The 21,148-nt window shown below is 45.1% G+C and overlaps 1 protein-coding gene across 3 annotated transcripts in view; it reads left to right on the forward strand.

The window, feature by feature from the left end:
- Positions 1–20,918, forward strand: part of srgap3 (SLIT-ROBO Rho GTPase activating protein 3) — a 263,068-nt gene extending 242,150 nt beyond the window's left edge. For 2 of the 3 annotated variants that reach the window (XM_069939901.1, XM_069939902.1), the window contains exon 22: positions 1,362–8,781. In XM_069939901.1, the coding sequence (XP_069796002.1) occupies positions 1,362–1,781 (420 nt within the window). In that variant the 3' untranslated portion in view covers positions 1,782–8,781. Of the gene's footprint in view, positions 1–1,361; positions 8,782–20,759 lie in introns of those variants that run through there. The other variant, XM_069939903.1, reaches the window with a different exon arrangement.
- The last annotated feature ends 230 nt before the right edge of the window (positions 20,919–21,148 follow it).

The raw sequence follows: 21,148 nt of genomic DNA on the forward strand, positions 1-21,148 counted from the left end.
GATTCAAGGACAGTCAAGACACATGAATCCTCCTAAGAGACTAATAGAGCAAATTTAAAGACTACTGTTCTAGAATGAAGTAGTGCTATCTTATTCACTCTTCAAGTTTTAGTGTCTAAATGTGAACACACAAAACAAGTTTAAAAAATGTTAACAATGTTGATAATAATGAAAATGTAAGTTCTTGGTGTTAAAGTTAAAATTGCAGTTATACAAAGAAAACAAATTAGTTAAAAGTAAGCTACTTTTGTTTTAAAAAAGGGAGATGTAATGATAGTGATCATGGTTGCAAGGCAACTAGCAATGCCTTACTGATTGATTAGACTTGGCTGCCAGCAGGGGCTGACACAGAGCAGAAGACACACGAGATGCAGATTTTAATGGAGACTTGCAGCCTCATGGCCTCATAATGCCATTTACAACAACTTTAAAGAACTTTTTCCTTCATCCATGTGTTGTCTAAGAACTCACACAGACGAATACAAGATGAAACACCTCCCACCTGTATCCAGCCATGACCTTTTACTTGTTGTCCTGTGCTCCACCCTCTTCCCCTTCATCCCACCTCCTCTCTCCTCCTCCCTTCCCCTAACCTTTTTATTCAGACGCCTGCTTCTTTTTTAATCTGACAAAGGGCCTAAACCCAAGACATCTGGTTCCACTCTGCTTCCTGTGGAAGCTGCGTGGCCTGCTGAGTTTATGTATTGCAGTTGATCCGGCTGTGGACTCAGGCTCGCCTACTTGCCTTTTTGCCACCATCCTAACTCCCCTCCCATGCAAAAATCTATAGAGCTGTGCCTTAAATATATTTAATGAGGCTGTCTGTATTGTCTCCTTTGGCAGAGAATTTTGCAGATTCATTACTCTCTCTCTTTCTCTCTGCCATCCTAAATCTAATCTGCTTTAAATTTAGACATAAAGCAGATAACGGGCCAATTCGACCCTCCGAGTCCGTGCCGCCCAATTTACATCCAATTAACCTAACCCCAGTACGCTTTTGAAGGGTGGGAGGAAATTGAAACCCCCAAAGAAAACCCACGCAGACACGGGGAGAACATACAAACTCCTTACAGACAGCGCGGGACTCGAACCCTGGTGCTGTAAAAAGGTTGGGCTGACAGCTGTGCCAATACGTCACCCAAGTGGTGCCAACCAATACTGGAGATGCAGCTTACAACACCTGTCGAAGGGCTCAGGCCCAACATATCAGTGACCCTTTACTTCCTGCTGGACCTGCTGAGATTTTTGCAGCCTCTATGCGTATTGCGCTCCACCCCAGCAAATGGTCTTGCTTAAATCTTTGGCCCTAGTGATGCACTGCTAGAAATGGCCATGCAGTAACATTGTTTCCTCTCTGCCAGGATATCGAGAAGACCATGAGCACAGCCCTAAATGAGCTGCGTGAGCTGGAAAGGCAGAACACGGCCAAGCAAGCGCCAGATGTGGTGCTGGACACCCTGGAGCAGGTGAAGCATCCGCAGACGGGCGCGGTCAGCTCTGAGCCGGCCAGCCCGTTGCATACCATGGTGATCCGGGATCCCGACGCCGCCATGCGCCGCAGCTCCAGCTCCTCCAGCGAGATGATGACCACCTTCAAGCCAGCGCTCTCAGCCCGGCTGGCTGGCTCCCAGCTCAGGCCTCCCCCTGCCAGGCCGGTCCGTCCTGTTATCCAACACCGCTCCAGCAGCAGTGGCAGCAGCTCAGGGGTGGGCAGCCCAGCCGTCACTCCCACCGAGAAAGTCTTCCCCAACACTGGGGCCGACAAGTCTGGCACAATGTGACCCAGCTGGCCTCTGGAGCATCACTCCCACCTGCCATGGGTCTCATTCCTAGTCTGCACGCAGAAAGGAGGCCTTCCTGCATTCGAGCCCCACCCCTGTTCTAATCTTTTTTATTAACAGCACTGAGAAGGACGTTCTCATTGAGAAGGGCAGGAGGGGAGCGCCAACAGCTCCCTCCGTTCATGCACACCCGTGAGGCAAGAGCCCACGTCCCACTCCACCTGGGGCCCAGTGGCCCTTCACCTCTTGAGCAGGCGCAGGAGAGCTGCCAAGCCCCAAGCAATACAAGGAGAAGCCGGGAATGAAGGAAGAGATGGGGAGGTGGGGGTGGGGTGGCCAAAGCAGAGGCAACCAAATGCGCTTCATCCACCCGAGACAGATTGAGAAGCCCCACCAGGATCTCCCTCCACCCCACCCCACCCCACCTTCCTACCCCCAGGTAAAGCTGTGAGCTGACTGCTCTGGAGCCCAGTATCCACCATGTAAATACTGATGAGGGCAAGAGCTCTGATCCTTCTGCTTTCAGCAAGCAGTGGGAAAGGGTTGACATATAAATTTGTAGCACAGTATTACAAGATTATAATTAATATTGCAGTTGTACTTAATGCAGCGTAACACCACAATAATATGGAAGTTAGGCAAAGAGTGTGTGTTCAAAATATGTAGATGAACTTATCCTACTTCTTGTGAAGCATTTAATCCATGTAGTATTTCTTTTGTAAGGAAATGTTTTCGATGTACATAGTCTGTCACTGAAACAGACAAAGGGACTGTGTGGTATTTAATGTGATAATTCATCATCTCCTTAGACAACTGCATATTGTCATTAAGGTTCCTTTAGTTTACACTGGGGGGTGTATGAAGGGGAAGGCATGGGTAATTTTTTTTAAATTTAGACATACAGCCGGGTAACAGGCCATTTTGGCCCATGAATCCGTGCCGCCCGATTTACACCCAGTTAACCTACATTTCGAGCAGTGGGAGGAAACTGGAGCCCCGTGCCTTTCCAGCTCACGCAGCTCATTTAGGCACGGAGAGAACGTACAAACTCCTTACAGTCAGTGCGGGATTCAAACCCTGGACCTGATTGCTGGCGCTGTTACAGCATTGCACTAACTGCTATAATTTGCTGAGGGTTAAAGGCTGCTGCGAGGTTAACACCTATCATCAGGCATCAGACCAAGAATCCTCAAAGGTGACCGATCCTGAGGATGTTCTGTATCTAAATACCTCGCCAGCAGCCTAAGTCAATATTACAAGCGATGTAATTGGGAGCACATCAAAGTTACTGGGTTTGACGTGGAACAGGGTGGTCGGTCTTTGCATAGCATCTTGTATCTAGAGACCTTCAAGTCTGTGGAGCTGGAGAAAGGGTGGGAGAACCTGTTCCTCATTCTCAAGGTAACTGGGCTGAGGTTTGCTCTTGTACCCTCCCCTTCCTCCATGGAAATTACCCTTGTTGCAAATCAACAGACAGCCGCCTCCCCCCCCCCCCCCCAATTCATTCACACTTGAGCCTTGATAGCAATTCACTGGTAGGAGTCCATGCAACACTGAAGTGAGCAAAGGGTGCTGCCCTGAAGGAGCACTGGGATAGGGAAATCCCCAGGATAATGATGCTCCTCCCCCTTGTTATTCCATGTGGAAACCAGGAACACCGATGGTACCTGGACTGCCAACCACAGGGAAGGACTAGACCTGTGCGGTTCAGTGTGAACGTGGCCACACGTGGATGCTCATCCCAAAACGAAGATGAGGAATTTCATCCGCAGTCCCAACCAATGGGACAGCACAGTTCGCACAATGCTATGACCATGTCGGTGAGCCAGGTTCAATTCTGGTGCTGTCTGTAAAGAGTTTGTGTGTTCTCCCGTGTCCTGTGTGGGTTTTCTCCAGATGTTCCGGTTTCCTCCCACCTTCCAAAACGTACAGGGTTGGTAGGTAAATTGGGTGTAATTGGACTGCTCAGGTTTTATGGTACAGAAAGGCCTCAGCCCTGCTGTATCATTAAAATCCAAAAAGAATTTTTAAACCATCCATCCATGGCTTAATATGGAGTGGCCAGCATTCTGATCCTGTGACAAGTTCCCTCCAATAATCTCTCCCAGTTTTACTCTGGTCTCACCCAACCTTTCCTTGACATCATTGCTATTACCTCTGGATGGAAAGTCTCCTCTAAGGTCCCCCATTCTCGGCGAGTGTCTACCCCACCCGCTGGTCCACAAACACACCGGGCTGCGGAAGGTCACACGACTGACATGTCACCATCGCTGCATCTACCTTGAGCTCATGACACCCACACAACCAGGCAGTTCCATCCCCTTCCTTGCCCCTCCACTGTTGCCTGTTCCCCCACACACCCAACTGGTTGGCATCCACTGATCGTGGCTGATAATGCCTAACAGGCTGCCTTTGCTGATGTTGCTATACAGGTCTGTACAGCAACAATTTAACAGTCCTATTGAGTTATTCACCAGGCCCTTCAGCCCACTAAATCCATGCTATCAACTGATGCTACACTAATCCCATTTCTCCTCACATTCCCATCAACTCCCCCTAGATTCTACTGCTCACCTACAACACTAGGAGCAATTTACAAATCCAATTAAACCTCATCCTGCACCTTTTGGGACGTGGGATGAAATCTAAGCAGTCACAGAGATAACATGCAAACTGCACAAAGACAGGACCTGAGGTCAGAATTGAACTCTGTTTGCTGGGAATCAGGGCCTCTATCCACTCTGCCCCGTGCGAAATTAGTATGTAGTTGCACTACATGCCAAGCTCTGTGGGTGCAGTAAAAAAAAACCCAGACAGTTTGCAGGTGAAATATATCCCTGTGAGTCATTGCATAACTTTTTTTTAAATCCACCCAGTTTTAACAAACCTCTTAAAGGAGCAGTAAGATGTAGAGAAATATTGTCTAAAGCAGAAACAAGTGCTTTCCCCAATCCACTTTAGTTCTGTGAAGTTTTAGGGAATGTTGTCAACACTGGCTGCAGGGATTTCTGGAGGTTTGACAATTCTACCCCACAGCTTTGTTCTTTCAAGTCAACCTATGGAAGAATGTACTTTTTAATGCTCCCTGGTTTGTTGGCACCAGGGTCTTAGAGATTATTCCTCAAATGACCCCAAACCCCTAGTTCAGAAAGAACTGTTATACAAAGCACTGTTATTTTCCCATTAGCCCCGTATCTGTGGTCTGTGCAAGGAGGAACCCTGGCTCCGCAGGGTTAAAGGCCTGAGCCAGCCTTGCATACAGTGAGTTTGCTGGCCTAGGAAAGCATGGAGCAGACCAGTCCTACACCTGGTCTGGCACAAGATAAGGGAGAAAGTTAGTCTCTGCCAACCAGGGTACAGGTCTGATCCAGGTGGGTTGCCTACTGAGGCCATCCAAGGAAAATAAGAGTTTGCATGAGATAATAACGTTGCCTCGGGTTGGAGGCATCAGATTTTAGACTGAAAGAGAAAACCTGCCTGTTGCGATACTTCACAGGTTGCTGCATTCCTCCAGAGCCCGATGTTTAGGAGGTGTATTTGTGTGCACACACAGTGTGTGGAAGCATATGCATGAGTCAGTGTATATGTAGAAGTATTTAAGCATCTTTGGGAGAGTGTGTGAGTGCGCACACATGAGAGCAAGTGTCAGTGATACACTACTGCAACATGAGAAGCTACTCTGCGGAGAACGGGGTCAGAGACCTACAGTACATGGCGTGTGCCCACACTGGATCTGTACTCTGCCTGCCTGGATGGCACATTTGGTATAATGATGTGAGTGTTCACAATTCCCAATCCAGCTCAGTTTATAAGCACAAAGTTCACGTCAGGTATTTTAAATGATTCCATTGTGTAACTTCATCCAGTTGCAACATGAGAGTCCTCCAGCTGCTGGGAATCTGAAACATGAGGAAAATCAGCCAAAGTTTGGCAGTGTCCACAGGGAGAGGCAGAGTTTGTGTTTCAGACTGAAAACCCTGTACTCAGGGCTGCACACATTTGGCAGGAGCAACTTTTTAACGTGAAGAGCAGGGGTAAGAATGCAGGTGGGGATGGGACACACAAACAGAAGGAAAAATCCAGATAAACATGTTCATGTTCAATATCATCTGACCAGATGAAACATTTCCCATCTACAATGGCCTTTAAATCACAAAACTGCCTTCTCTTAAAGGAAACCTGTAACCAACACATTTCCTGCAAGTCATGATGAAGGGTCCCGACCTAAACCACTGATGGACCATTTCTCTCCATGAAGTCCTTCCAGCTTCTCTTTCTTCAATCACATTTCTTGCAAGTGATGATGTTCCATGACTGTTTAAAATGTAGAAATATGGACTAAGTTCTCTATTTAAGCATTATGCTTAGACAAATCACCAGACCATGACTACGGGCTGGGATCTGGTGTCTTTTGGAATAGACAGAGCTTTGGACAACTTTGGTTTATTTCCTCAATTCATTCTTGGCTTACTGATATGCTGGTTCCCACTGGGATACAGGTTCCAACTAGAATAGGGTCCCCGTGTCAATAGTGTCCCATGTTGTTAGCCTAGACTCTATGCTGAAGGCCTCAGAATGGGGCCGAGATGACTGCGCTCTCTGCTGGTGCTCAGCTGACATCTCCATAGAAATTAGAATGACCAGAGTCAGGTCAATGAGGAACAGGACGGCACAAGTTTAACATAATCAGCACAAGGACAAAGGGGGAAGCGAAGGTATAACTGTCCCCTTAAAATGCAACCACCTGCTCTGATTTGGAATTTAGTGTGTGGTAGGGCAGTTACTTTGCCAAACTAGGTGCAAAGGAAACCAGTGCAGGGATGTGTGGACAGACGGGGCCAAAGGGCCAGCTCCTAAAGCCAGCTTCTGTGTTTGAGTTATGGAGTCGGAGTCATAGAAGAAGCATAGAACCTCACCCTTTGGCCCACTATGTCCATACCCACCTTCAAATATCCACCTCTATCAAACCCATTGACCCATTTTCTAGCTTGGAAATTTAAACGCTCGTCTATCTTGGGAGGGTACCTGTCTCCACACCATACTCAGGCAGATTCCAGATTCCAAAAGGCCTCCAGGTGAAGGAATTATTCCTCAGAGCCCTTCTAAACATCCTGCTCCTCAACCTCTGGCCTCTCATTTTGACAACTGTTGTATAGGGGGAAATGTCCTGTTATCTACCCTGTTGTACCTCTCCTAATTTTGTACACCTCAATCAGTATCCTCTGCTCAATGGGAACCAAACTCAGCCTATCCTGTGCCCCCTTATAAGTGAAACACACCATCCCAGGCACCGTCCCGGTAAGTCTCCTCTGCACCTTCTCCAAAGCAACCACCTCCTCAGTTTTAGTATGGTAAGAAAATGCTGGTAAATTCAGATAGCTTAAGATGAACACTAGGCCAATTAGATACAAGTTAGTTAAAACTGATCACATTTATTTTTCATCTCACGTAAGTATTGCAGAGGAAATATAAAGAGGATGTAAATGAAGATTAGAGAAACAAATCGGACTGGACAAAGAGAGAGAGAAAAGTTAATGGAGAGATTCCACTGAAGATTCAAAATAGTTATAAGGATTCACTTTGAATGAGATTACTAATTTTAATTTAGGAAATGTAAGTTTAAAAATAAATACAAGAATGTACTTGTTTCTTGACAGTTGATAAAATGTTGCCAATAATGTCCAGGTGTGTTCATTCCCAACAAAAGTATCGGGGAGATCATTAATGCAACTTCAAAGCTGCGGGTTACTTTAGTTGGAGGGAAGGAAACAGAGGAATGGGTGTTAATGGAAGAGTGAGGATTTGAGGGATATGACTCAGGTAGGTGGTGGGGAATTGACAGGATGGGGCCAATCAAAGAGTGGGAAACTGGGGAAATGAGATCAGTGGAAGAGTGAAGAACTGGATGAATGGTCCTCGCTGGGCCTCAGGGGAGGTGTGATCCCCATGGAATAATGTGCGGCTGGAGGAAGAAGAGCGAAGAGGAGGGATGAGTCACACTGGTGATAAAGAATGGATAAGCCTGGGATCCTTTAACCACTTCAGGCAGTTCATTGCTTCTGCAAAGTGAGAAATCTGCTTCTGGTTTAATTGCAGAAGATGTGGTTCTAAGTGACATAAAGTAGCAAACACATTTTTAAATTCATTTTTGGGATGGGGGGAGCAAGGAAGATACCCCTGGCATACCCTTAGCTGCCTGAGGTGATGGTAGGGTTAGAGCAGTTTGTTAAGCCACTGAGGCAGTAAAGTTGTTGGACTGGTGTCGTGAAGGACAAGGAGGGTAAGAACAGTTTCTTTCCCTATCGATGATCTGGGCACTTTCCGCCATTCATAGGCACTTTAACGGAAACCTATTTAAAATAGAAATGAATCAAATTATCAAGGTAAATGAGCAACTGATGTTCAATTAAATCATCAAAGTTTGTCCCCTGATAACATTACCACAATATTACCACATGCCACCTCTGCTACCGTAATCCCATGACTGAATTGAGAGGGAAGGAAACCAACAAAGGATGATATTCCATGAACAAATGTTCCTTCTCACAGGGCAGCTGTCTTGGAGCTCCACTTGCAAGTTGTGGTTTGGTACAAGATCTTCAAACCAGGCAAGCAAATGCTGGAAAGTTGGTCAAACATACAACTGTTTTTTTATGCTTTGAGATGATAGATTGACCCTAATCCACTCACCAAACTTTTGCACTTAGTAGCTAAATAGCTTTATGTTCAATTACAATGGAAATGACTAATTTGTTATCCTAAACAGTGAATAATATGGACAAGGAGTGACCTCCTCCCACCTGCATGGTGGTTAACAGACATCTCACTTTCTGTGCTTAATTAAACTCCTTTGGTATCTAATTATTTTAAAATATCCTTTGGGCATAAGATCATTTTATTTTGGTACTGTGAATAGATGTTCACATTCCCGCCCCCGCCCCCGCCCCCACAATGTTTGTTCATATTATATATATATATAAAAAGAGTTCATGTTGTCAAACTTGTGTTATTAGTCTTGGTTTTTAATCATTACTCTCTGCTCAAACCCTTTCTGGAAGTTTACTCCACTCAATGACAGCTTTGATCTCCAATCTGATCAAAGTCAAATTGCCAAAAGAGAAAGGCCAGGAACTAACAATTTTATCCCTCATTTTATTCCTTGATTTACCACATAGAGAGATGTCCATGGTCTATATTGTTGACTCAAGGCTGCTTTTAAGTTTTTTCTAGGTCAACCTATCTCTTGCTCATTCCAAGCTACTAGAACATTAAAATGAAGAGGTTTATAAAGGACCAGAATATCCCAGGAGAGGGTGTGAGAAGAGCAACAAATTAAATTTGCCTTCCGCCATCTCCGCCGAAATGTTCCAGTCCCAGGTAGCCTTGTCCCTCTCCAAGGAAGGATCCTTCTCCTGTCTGACTAAGCCCCCACCTACTTCCCTGCCCATCTCTCCATATTCCTTTCCTCAGAGATCATAGATATGCTCCTAAAGAATCAATGCATGAGCAAACGTCCAATTTCATCGCGATCATTTCCAGTCTAGATTCCTCCATCCCCTGCCAAGGGATCTCTTCGAAGAAATCTGAGGTTGCACTGACGAGCAACTGAATGTACAAACTTGTAAGCCAGACTCTGACAAATGGTGCAATCATGTCCTTCACCCCACTCTCAAAGGGACATCAGAGAGGTCTGCCAACCCAGTATCAGCAGTGAGAACAATTTTTGAGGAAGGGGTTTGAAATTCAATCAAACGTACCTAAAGTCTCTCTTTAAAAATAATGCACAATCTTTTATCGAGGCATTTATATGGATCATTAGGACAATTCTCTGGTCCAAATGAGCAACCATAACAATAAATAAAGCAGGGCTTCTATACTCAACAATATTGTAATTTCCTTTTAGCCTCTTTAAACCTCCCTCCCTAATGCACAGAAATGACTCAATCACAGACTCCAATTATCGCCTATCTCAGATCCACATTGGGAGAGGGTTGCATTTACTTTCTCAGTGGTCTAAAACCTCCTGCCAGACCAGTACCCATTGGGAATAAAGAATGATGAGTGAATTGTCAATTGGTGCCCTCTCACTGGATTTTAGCAGAGATCCAATGTCAAACTTGGTTGCTGCATTAAAATATCTTGTACTTAGTTTCTGACATCTGACTACAGTACCTCCTTAGACTAGTACTAGAGCATTGTCTGTATTCTGATACTTTATAACAGTGGGTTTCAAACTTTTAAGGAACTCACTATTCAGTAAAAACACAATGCTGGAGAAATTCAGCAGGTCAGACAGTGTTAGCATTGGTAGAAATACATCATCGATGTTTCGGGCTTGAGCCCTTTATCAGGTATGGAAAACTGTCGGCAGGCATCTGAACAAGAATGGGGGGTGTAGTCACAAAGGCAGGAAGTGATAGGTGAAGAAGGGAGGGAGGGGACAGCCAGGATCAAGGGGAGGAGGGATGTCTGGGTGAAGAGGTGGGAGGGAGGAAAAGTCGATTTCATCTCGCTGGAGAAATCAGATGTTCCTCCAATTTACAGGAGGTCTTGGTGGAATAGTGCATAAGGCCATGGACAGACGTGAGTGTGACTCAGAACTGAAATGGTTGGCTACAGGGAGATCTCTGTCACTGGTGTGGATGGAGCAAAGGTGTTCAGTGATGCAAACTCCGAATCTACACCGTCGCTCGGATGTCGAGAAGGCCACAAAGGGAGCACCGACCGGATTCAGTAGATCACTCCTGTGGATACACAAGTGAAGTGTTGCTTCACTTGAAAGACCTGTTTGGAGGCCCCGAACTGTGGTGAGGGAGGAGGTGTGGGTGCAAGAGTGGCATCTCCTGCAGCCACGGGGGAAGGTGCCAAGTGGGTGAGGGGGGGGGGGGAATGATGGGGAGAGATGTTCACAAGAGAGAGGTGAGGGAGAGGGGAAGATGTGTGTGGTTGTGGGATCCCGTTGTAAGTGCCAGAAATTCTGGCAGATAATGTGTTGGATGCAGAGGCTGGTGAGATGTTAGGTGAGAATAGGGGGATTCTGTGTTTGTTGCATCTGAGGTTAGAGGGGACTAAGGCAGATGAGCAGGAATTGAAGGAGATGCGGGAGAGGGTTGAGTTGATGGTGGTGGAAGCCATGTTTGTGGAAGAAGGCAGACATTTCAGAAGATCTGGACTGGAAGACCTCATCTTGGGAAAAGATGCAGTGGAGATGGAGAAAGTGAGAGAAGGGGATGGAATCCTTACAGGGGACAGGGTGTGAGAAAGTGTAGTCCAGGTAGTTGTGGGAGTTGGAGAGTTTGTAGTATATATCAATGGAAAGCTGGCCTCCCGAGATGGAAACAGAAAGATCCAGGATGGGAAGAGTGTTGTCGGAGATGGACCAGGTGAGTTTGAGATCGGGGTGGAAATTGGACACCAAGTGGATAAAGCTGAGAAGTTCATTGAGGGTGTATGAGGCAGCCCCAATGTAGTCATCAATATACCAGAGGAATTGAAGGGTCTTGTCTGTGTAGTCTTGTAACATGGATTGTTCCATAAAGCTCACAAATCGGCAGGCTACTCCTTGGATTTGGAGGAAGTGTCAGGAGGTCTGGTGAGTTGGCAGCTGTGTACCTATCAGAGCTCCCAACCATGGCTGCCAACCTGAACCCTGGCCCCAGCTGCCAACTCACCAGACCTCCCTACTCCCCAGCAGCAAACTTTAACCCAGGCTTTGACCACCTATTCATCGGAACACCCGACACTTTGACTGCCAACTCCAGCATTGACCCAGTCTGCATACCTGCAGGAGATCCCAACATTGATGCCACTGACTCTCACCTGAGCTCCGGTCACCCTTGGGCCAGAGCATCGCATGCTAACCCCAACCACGTGGCTCCCGAAATAGACTCATACTGTGGTCCTGATTTCACTGCTGGATCCCACTTATTCATCCCCCTTACCCTTCCCTATCCCCTACACCTCTCCCTACCCCACCCCCATCTCCCCCTCTCAGCTCCACTTTTCTCCCCAACCCCTAATCCTCAGACCTTGTCTCAGGCCTTCAGTCAGGTTGCCTCCTACCCTCTTCCTCCCCTCTCTGACCTCTTCCTACCCCCAATGACCTCCCCTAACTCCCACTATGACCTTCCTACCCCCACCTCCCCTAACCTTCCCAACCCTCCCCTTCCTCCAATCCTCCACCTCCCCCTCCAACCTCCCCCAGCTTCCATTTCCACCCTCTGGCCTCCCCAACCCTCCATCTCCCGCTAACACCCTCCACAACATCAATTCCCACTGTGATCCCTATTTGTTCTTTCCTATCCCCTCTGACCTTGCCCTCTCTGAGATGGCCGGTCCTCAGCAGAGGCCTTACCTTCTTCCCATCTGCCCATACCTCAATGATTTTCGCGCATGCCATGACGCCAAACTCTTCTTCCATTGCCTCTGCCTCCAGGCTTACTTCATTACTGTGACTCTCCACCCCCCCCACCCAAGACCCCATCTCCTACTTTAACCCTTCCTCCTCCTGGACACCTCATCCTGGCCAGCTGCCTGCTCTGAGCCTTTTTATTTACAACTGCCATGGAGACATCAACTCCCCTCTTGTGTTCAAATTTTACTTTCTACAAAGGCTCTGCCCTCCACTCTCTCCTCAACAATCCTAACCTCACCGTCAAACCTGCAGACAAGGATGGTGCTGTTGTAGTCTGGCGCACTGATCTCGACCTTGCTGAGGCCAGACGACAGCTCTTAGACATCTCCTTCTACCTACCCCTCCTTCAGGACCCCACCATGGCACATCAAGCCACTGTCTCCAACACCACCTCCAACCTCATCACCTCTGGGCATCTCCCTTCCATGGCTGCCAACCTAATTGTCCCCTATCTCCGCACTGCTTATTTCTACCTTCTACCCAAGATACATAAACCCGACCATTCGGGCAGACCCAATGTTTCTGCTTGTTCTTGTTCCACTGAACTAGTTTCATCTTAACTTGACTCTTTTTTCTCCCCTGGTCCAATCCCTCCCCACCTACATCCACGATACCTCACATGCCCTCCATCTCTTCAATGACTTCAGATTCCCCAAACCGGGCCACCTCATCTTCACAATGTATATCCAATCCTTTTATACCTCCATCCCCATACAGAAGGTCTGAAAGCACTTTGCTTCTTTCTGGACCAGAGACCTGACCAGGCACTCTCTACCACCACCATCCTCCACCTGGCAGAACTTGTCCTCACTCTAAACAACTTCTCCTTTCACTCATCTCACTTCTTCCAAATCAAATGAGTAGCCATGGGTCCCAGCTACACCTGGTTGTTTGTGGGCTTTGTGGAGCAATCCATGCTACAAGCCTATACAGGAAAGCCCAGCAACTCTTCCTCTGTTATATTGATGACTACATCGGGCCTGCCTTGTACACCCACAATGAGCTTGTTAACTTCATTCACTTCGCGGCCAACTTCCACCCTGATCTCAAACTCACCTGGTCCATCTCCGACAACACTCTCCCCTTCCTGGATCTCCCTGTCTCCATCTCAGAAGACCAATTTTCCACTGATATATACTACAAACTCTCCAACTCTCACTACCTTGATTCCACCTCACACCCTATCCCCTACAAGGATTCCATCCCCTTCTCTCAATTTCTCCATCTCTGCTACATCTGTTCCCAAGATGAGTTCTTCCAATCCAGATCTTTCAAAATCTCTGCCTTTTTCCACAAATGTGGTTTCCCCTCCACCACCATCAACTCAGCCATCACCTGAACCTCCTCTATTTCCCACCCAGCTGCCCTGGCTCCCTCTGCTCCCAGATGCAACAAACACAGGATTCCCCTTGTCATCACCTCCCATCCCACCAGCCCTTGTATCTAATACATTATCCTCTGGAATTTCTGGTACTTACAACAAGATCCCACATCTTCCCCTCTCCTCCTCTCTCTGCCATCCATAGGGACCGCTCTCTCCATTATTCCCTCATGTACTCATCCCTCCCCACCCATCACCCCCCCCCTCCCCATCATCTTCCCCTCTGGCCGCAGGAGGTGCCACTATTGCACCTATACCTCCTCTATCACCACAGTCTGGAGCCTCAAACAGACCTTTCAAGTGAAGCAACACTTCACTTGTGTATCCCAGGACTGATTTACTGCATCCGGTGCTCCCTTTGTGGCCTTCTCTACATCGGAGAGACTGGACACAGTTGGGAGATCACTTTGCTGAGCACCGCAACAGTGACAGAGGCCTCCCAGTAGCCAACCATTTCAGTTCTGTGTCACACTCCCATAATCACATGTCTATCCATGGCCTTGTGTACTATCCCAACAAGACCACATGCAAATTGAAAGAACAACACCTGATTTTCCGTCTGGGAACTTTCCAACCAGATGGCAATAACATTGACTTTTGCGGTTTCTGCTAACCTGCTCTCCCTTCCCCTTCCCCTTTCTAGTTCTCATCCCCCCTTCCCTCTCTTATTCACCCAGCCATCCCTCCTCCCCTTGTTCACTGCTGTCCCCTCCCTCCCTTCTCCACCAATCACCTCCTGCCTTTGTGACTACACTTCCCCCACCCCCCACATTTTGTTCTGAGGTCTGCTGACATTTTTCCATACCTTGATGAAGGGCTCAAGCACAAAAAGTCGGTTATGTATTTTTACCTTTACCTCATAAAGAACACTGTTTGACCTGCTGAGTTTCTCCAGAATTTTGTGTTTTTACTTTAACCACGGTGTCTACCCATTTTCGTGTTTTACTTTCAACATACTATATTCAAGCAGTTCCCCCATACAACCAAATAATCTTGATAAAGGATCCCAGCCTAAAATGTTGACTGCCCAGTTCTTTTGATAGATGCTGCCTGACCTGCTAATTCCATCTACCCCAGTGGTTCTCAATCTTTTTCTTTCCATCCACATCCCACTTTAAGTGTTCCCTATTGTGGTAAATCTGTGTCATGCTGTCAATCTCTCACTATGCTTAGTCTGAACTACTGGCATTGGACGTGGATTATCTCTACCACCAAGGGCACTCCCCTTGACTATAACTGTGTATGCACCCATTATCATTCATTATTGTACTATTGAGATTCTAGTAATAAAAGCCATGATATGTGTTTAACTACATTGCATTTGATCTCTTCATTATCTGGCACATCACCTATGCCATTGGTGCTCTGTGATTCATAAGGGATTGCTTAAGGTGATATATGAGTGGGAAGGGAAGGTTGAGAACCACTCCTCTAGACCCAATTGTTACTGATATATTTTGCTTGAGAAAAATTGTGATTGGCCCATTTCCTTTGGAGTTATGAAACCATCCACATAACAAGTCAATTAGGTACAATTAAAACAGTGGTTCTCAAATGTTTTGTTTCCACCCACATAGCAAACCCTTACTAATGACAGAGCACCGTTGGCATAAGGATTACTTAAAGTGGTATGTGAGTGGAAAGAAAAGGGTTGAGAACCACTGGTCAACCCTTTCATTTGTTTGCTCTTAGATCCCAGGACCTTCAGTTCTTGTGTTTCTTTATCTATTAATTCAGTTCTCCCATCTGGGCACCAGCATTTATTAAAAGGATTGGAGAGGACAACCCATCCTTCAATATTCCACAACTTATTTAAGGGTCACTAGCCCCTTGAAAACTGCTCTAGTGGACACCCAGGTGAGTGTTCACAAAACCTTCAATCGCCTCAACATCTTCCCCATCAAGTTCTCTGCCTCCTCAGGACCATACTTCAGTAAGATGGGATGAAGAAGATGAGGAAGGCCTCAGGTCTCGGATAATGTCATTTGTATATAAAGGATATAAGGTCTGATTTTACAGTGAACTGCTAATGGAACAGTCAACGTTTTGGGTTGAGACCCTTTATCAAGGCCAAAGTAAAATGGGGATGCAATTACCTGTATCTCGGGGTAAAGAAGCTGGAGAAGGGACAAAGAGGTGATAGGGTACTGAAGTAATAGGAGAGGTGGAGAGACAAATAGGGGGAGAGAAGTGGGGGCAGGGAAAATAGAGATAAAACTAAGTACTGGAGTAGGTAAAAAAATGATGGAAACTGTGGAATCAGATGGTTAGTAAATTTTAGAACAGTCATTGTTGGAATCTTGAGAAACACTAAGCTGCTGAGGAACTCAATGGGTCAGGCAGCATCCGTGGAGAAGTGGTCAAACATCTGCGGTGTTTGTGTTTCTCTAAGGAATGGGTTTGCCGGGTCAAGTCTTCTGTGCTCCCTCAGATATGATCAAAGATGATACAAGTTGAGCTGTTACAGCATTGGACCCAAACACCGGCTGCTGGAAGAAATCAACAGGTCAAGCAGTACCAGTGGGAGAGAAAGCCTTGGCTCACTGGACTTGCATCTCATTCAGAGGTTGAATTTGAATCCCCAGGCAGGAGTGCACACAGGAATAGGAGCACAGGAGCAGGTGTATGCCATCAGGCCCCTCAACCCACCTTTCAATTGATCATGGCAGATCTGCCCTAGGTTTCATCTCCTGTACCACTCAATTTCCTCTTTGAACACCTCCAGTGACATAACTTCAACAATCCTCAGGTTGAAAAAAGATTCACCAGTTTTAAATGACCAGACCTTTATCTTGCAACTGTGTTCCCCCCACCCCGTTCATGACCTTCAACCATCTCAACATCTTCCCCGTCATGGCTGCTTCCTCCTCGGGACCATGCTTCAGTAAGATCACTCCTCATTCTTTTAAGCTCAAAAGAATGAAGGAGATACTGGAGTAACTGTGGGTGCTGGAATTTGGAGCAACAAAAATCTGCTAGAGGAAATCAGTAGGTCGGGCAGCATCAATGGGAGAAAATAATTGGTCGATAGTTCAGGCCAGAATTCTTCATCAAGACTGAAAACCAAAGAATACGTAGATCATAATAGCACAGTACAGGTCCTTCAGCAAACCCATCTTCTGAAGCTGCTTCTGATAAAGCAGTTGTTTCATCCCAGGAATCAGCCTAGTGAATCTCTTTTGGATTATCTCCAAAGCCACCATACCCTGTCTTAAATAAGGGGATCAAAATCCTGCACTGTATCCCAGATGTGGACTCATCAACTCTGTACAATTGTAAAAATATTCTCTAACTATTCGAGAGGGTGCTGAGGGCAAGAAGTGCTCCCGATGGGCCCTGAGGTTTGCATCCAGGCTCAGGTTGTCGATGGTTTGGACTGAACGGGATTCTCGTGCAGCTGCAGGGGCTGTGGGAGCGCTGGTGGAGCATCCATGGACACTCACTGGGCAGCATAGAGGGGATTCTCTTTCATCTCTTTCTCTGACCATAAGGGGTGCCTGGCAATGCTAATGGAGGATCTTTGTCTGCCTTATTTGGATGATGGAATGGTAAATTAGGTGAGTAAATATGCAGACGATACAAAAATAGGGGAAGTTGTGGATAGTGAGGATGGTTTTTGGAGACTGCAGAAGGTTTCGGACTGCTTAGTGAGCTGAAAGATGGCAGATGGAGTTTAATACCGATAAGTGTGAGGTGCTTCATTCTGGGAATAATCAAAACAGGACATATGCAGTGAAGGGGAGGGCATTGAGGAATGCAGAGGAGCAGAGGGATCTTGGAATAACGGTTCATCATTCTTTGAAAGTGGATTCTCATGTAGATAGGGGGGTAAAGAAGGCTTTTGGTATGCTGGCCTTCATAAATCAAAGCATAGAATATAGGTGTTAGGAAGTGATGTTGAGACTATTCAAGGCATTAGTGAGGCCAAATTTGGAATGTAGGTAGGGTGGTAAAGAAGGCTTTTGATATGCTGGCCTTTATAAATCAAAATATAGAATATAGGAGTTAGGAAGTGATGTTGAGACTGTTCAAGGCATTAGTGAGGCCAAATTTGGAATATTGTGTGCAGTTCTGATCCCCAAATTATAGGAAGGATATCAATAAGGTAGAGCAGGTGTAGAGAAGATTTACTAAAATGTTACCTGGATTGAAGTATCTAGAATACAAAGAAAGATTGAGTAGACTGGGTCTTTATTCATTGGAGCGTAGAAGATTGAGGGGGGATTTGATGGAGGTGTTTAAAATTAAAAGGGGGATAGACAGAGTAGATGTGAATAGGCTCTTCCCCTTGAGGGTAGGTGAGATTGGAACGAGCGGTCATGAGTTAAGGGTTAAGGGGGAAAAGTTTAGAAGTAACATGAGAGGGAGCTTCTTGACTCAGAGGATGGTGGCCAGGTAGAATGACTTCCGGGCGAAGCAAGGTCAATTTTGTCATTTAAGGAAAAGTTGGATAGGTTCATGAATGTGAGGGGATTGGAGGGTTATGGGCAGAGTGCAGGTAAGTGGGACTAGAGGGGCCAAGATGGCTTGTTCCATACTGTGATTGTTATATGGTTCTATGGCTATGGCAGACTAAAGTCAATTTCATGTCATATTATAGTTCTGCTTTATTAGATGACAATAAATTGCATCTGATCTGCTCTGATCCTATTGCTCTTCCCTCAGATAGTCCTTCGTGTATCGAGTCCGTTAGGCAATCATCTTCTGACCTGTGAAAATCAAAAAATCTGCAGATACCGAACATCTAAAATAAAAACCATTATTGACAATGATAAAGATGCTGGAAGTCTAAAATAAGAACTGATCTGACAATCATCCACCTATAAGTTTAATTCTAAATCAGAGATTGGACCTGACCTCCTGAGTATCTCCAGCATATTCTGTTTTCATTGCAGATTTCCAGCATCTCCAGTTTTTTTTAACATTTTTGTTTACTCGTCAAATTCACTGCCACATCTCTTCCAGGATTGCCTGGCCGAGTTCTACTTCACTCTCCAATGGGATTTCCACCTGGCTCTCACTTGCCTTGCTCACCTTCTCTTTCCCCTCGTTTCAGATCAGGTTCAGAATATGGTCAGAGTACATTCGTGGCATCACATAAAATCGAGGGGTTCTTTTTTGCTGCAGGTGCTACAGAGTAATTGGTAGTGCAAAAAAAATTGTACACATGCAAACAAATAAAGAGCTGTAAACAGAAAATGAACGTAAACAAACTGTGCAAAACAGAGAGAACAAAAGAAAATCAATAAAGTGCACAAGGTCCTTAAATGAGTCCTTGATAGAGTTTCTCATTGAGGAGTCTAATGGTGGGGGGGGGGGGGGGTAGCAGCTGTTCCTGGACCTGGTAGTGTGAGTCTTGCGGCACCGAGACCTCTTTCCAGATGGCAGAAAGTGAGTAAATCTTGACTCGTTCTTGTAATTATCAGATCATGCCCCTGCTGTATTAACAATGACTCTTCCTGGACTCCCTCAAATAAAAAGACACTGTATTTCAATTTGACTTTACTATCAGATAATGACTTCATGAAATTTATGGAGGAGCAAATAACTTTAGTTTTTAATACAAATACTTTGTTAGAAACTTCCAGTTTGATTGTTTGAGATGCTTTCAAAGCTTTTCTCAGAGGGAAAATGATTTCTTATACTGTGAATATAAAAGGGAAGGCCAATAAAGAACGATTAGAATTAGACAATCAAATTAAACAAACAGATCAACAATATGCTCAAGTTAAAAATCCAGAATTATATAAAAAGTGAGTTGAACTTCAAACTAAATTTGATCTCCTTTCAATGTTTCCGATTGAATGCCATCTTTTGAAGAGTAAGAGTTTTATATTCGCAGTGACATATCTGGTAAGCTTTCAGATAATCAGTTGAGAGGTTTTGAAGCCAAGCGGCAAAATGCAATGATTTGAATGGTTGATGGTACCATTACTACAGATCACTCTGAGATAAATGATACATTCAAGAAATTTTATTCCCGACTTTATACTTCTAAATTCACTTATGATAGCAGTTCGATGAAGAGTTTCCTGGATCGCTTAAAAATTCCCATGCTTTCTTTGGATAACCAAATGAAATTAGATGAGCCTATATCACAAGAGGAAATAGCTGCTGCTATTTCTTCATTGCATTGTGGAAAATCTCCCGACGGGTTTCCTGTGGAGTTTTTCAAATCATTTACTCAATCGCGGTCGCCTCACTTTGGTTCTGTGTTATCTGATTTGTTTAAGCAGGGTAATCTCCCAGCATCATTTAACGAAGCGTGAAACTCTCTCATAGTAAAGAAAGGTAATGATCCAACTGTGTGCTCCTCCTACAGGCCAATATCTTTATGAAATGTTGATACAAAAATTTTGGCTAAGGATTTGGTCTGAAGATTGGAGAATATCTCACCATCTATCATTTCTGAAGATCAGACTGGTTTTATTTTAATATACATCATTTGTTGAATATTTTGTACTTACCTTCCAGTGTGACTCCTGAATGTATTCTCTCTCTTGACACAGAGAAAGCATTTGATTGAGTTGAATGGTGTATTTATTTACAATTTTAGAAAAATTCAAATTTAGATGGATTTACATTTACATGGATTAAATTATTGTATACATGCCCTATGCTTTCAATTCTTGCTAATTTTCCAGTCACAACCTTTTAATCTCCAATGAGGAGCCTGTCAAGACATAACGTCCTTTGTCCATTAATCTTTGATTTGGCCATCAAGCCATTAGTGATTGCATTTCGAGATTGTGGGGATATTACAGGGTCTTGTAGGAAGGGAGTTGAACATAAAGTTTCCCTTTATGTGGGTGATCTGCTTTTCTTATCAACTCCTGACACTTCTTTACCATCCACATTGTCAATACTTTCTCAATTTAGTAAGTTTTTAGGATATATATTAAATCTACATAAGAGTGAACTTTCCTCTTTGAATACACGTGCATCAGTGTTCACTCATCTTTTTAAGATTGTGGAAAATCAATGTAACTATTTTATTATTACAATTACAAAGAATCATGTTACCTTTTTAAATAAAATTGTCTTATATTATTCAAGCAAAACAATCTTTTACACAATGGTTTCCCCTTTTTATAACTCTGGTCATATTAATTTAATTAAAATGAATATCTTACCTAAATTTTTATACATTTTCCAGTCTATCCAAATTTTCATTCTCATGTAGTAGCCCGCTAATAGAGTCGAGACCCAGCTCACAAAATGGCCGACGAACACGCCAATCGTGAGGGCACCGCAGGGCCAATGGTCGTCATCTCCTGTGACCTCCCCCATGGCGGAAACTAGCAACAGCGGAAAAGCCAGCCAGTCGGAGGCTGGCAATGCGGTGACATCACTCCTGTCGTCAGCAGCCAGGAGCGAATATAAACAGAGCTGGCGATGCAATAAATCAGTCTTCGACTTCGACTCAACTGGTGTGTGTCATTCTTCCACCACACTTTGCATAGCGCGCACGGTACAACCAAATTGTGTTTTGATTCACGATTTGATTATATTGTCTTTATGTGTACAACAGTGCAAAGTTGGGTGCTTCCCCTTACCATGGGAATACACACA

This window comes from Narcine bancroftii, chromosome 5 (genome assembly GCF_036971445.1).
Source record: "Narcine bancroftii isolate sNarBan1 chromosome 5, sNarBan1.hap1, whole genome shotgun sequence".
Classification (NCBI taxonomy): Eukaryota; Metazoa; Chordata; class Chondrichthyes; order Torpediniformes; family Narcinidae; genus Narcine; species Narcine bancroftii.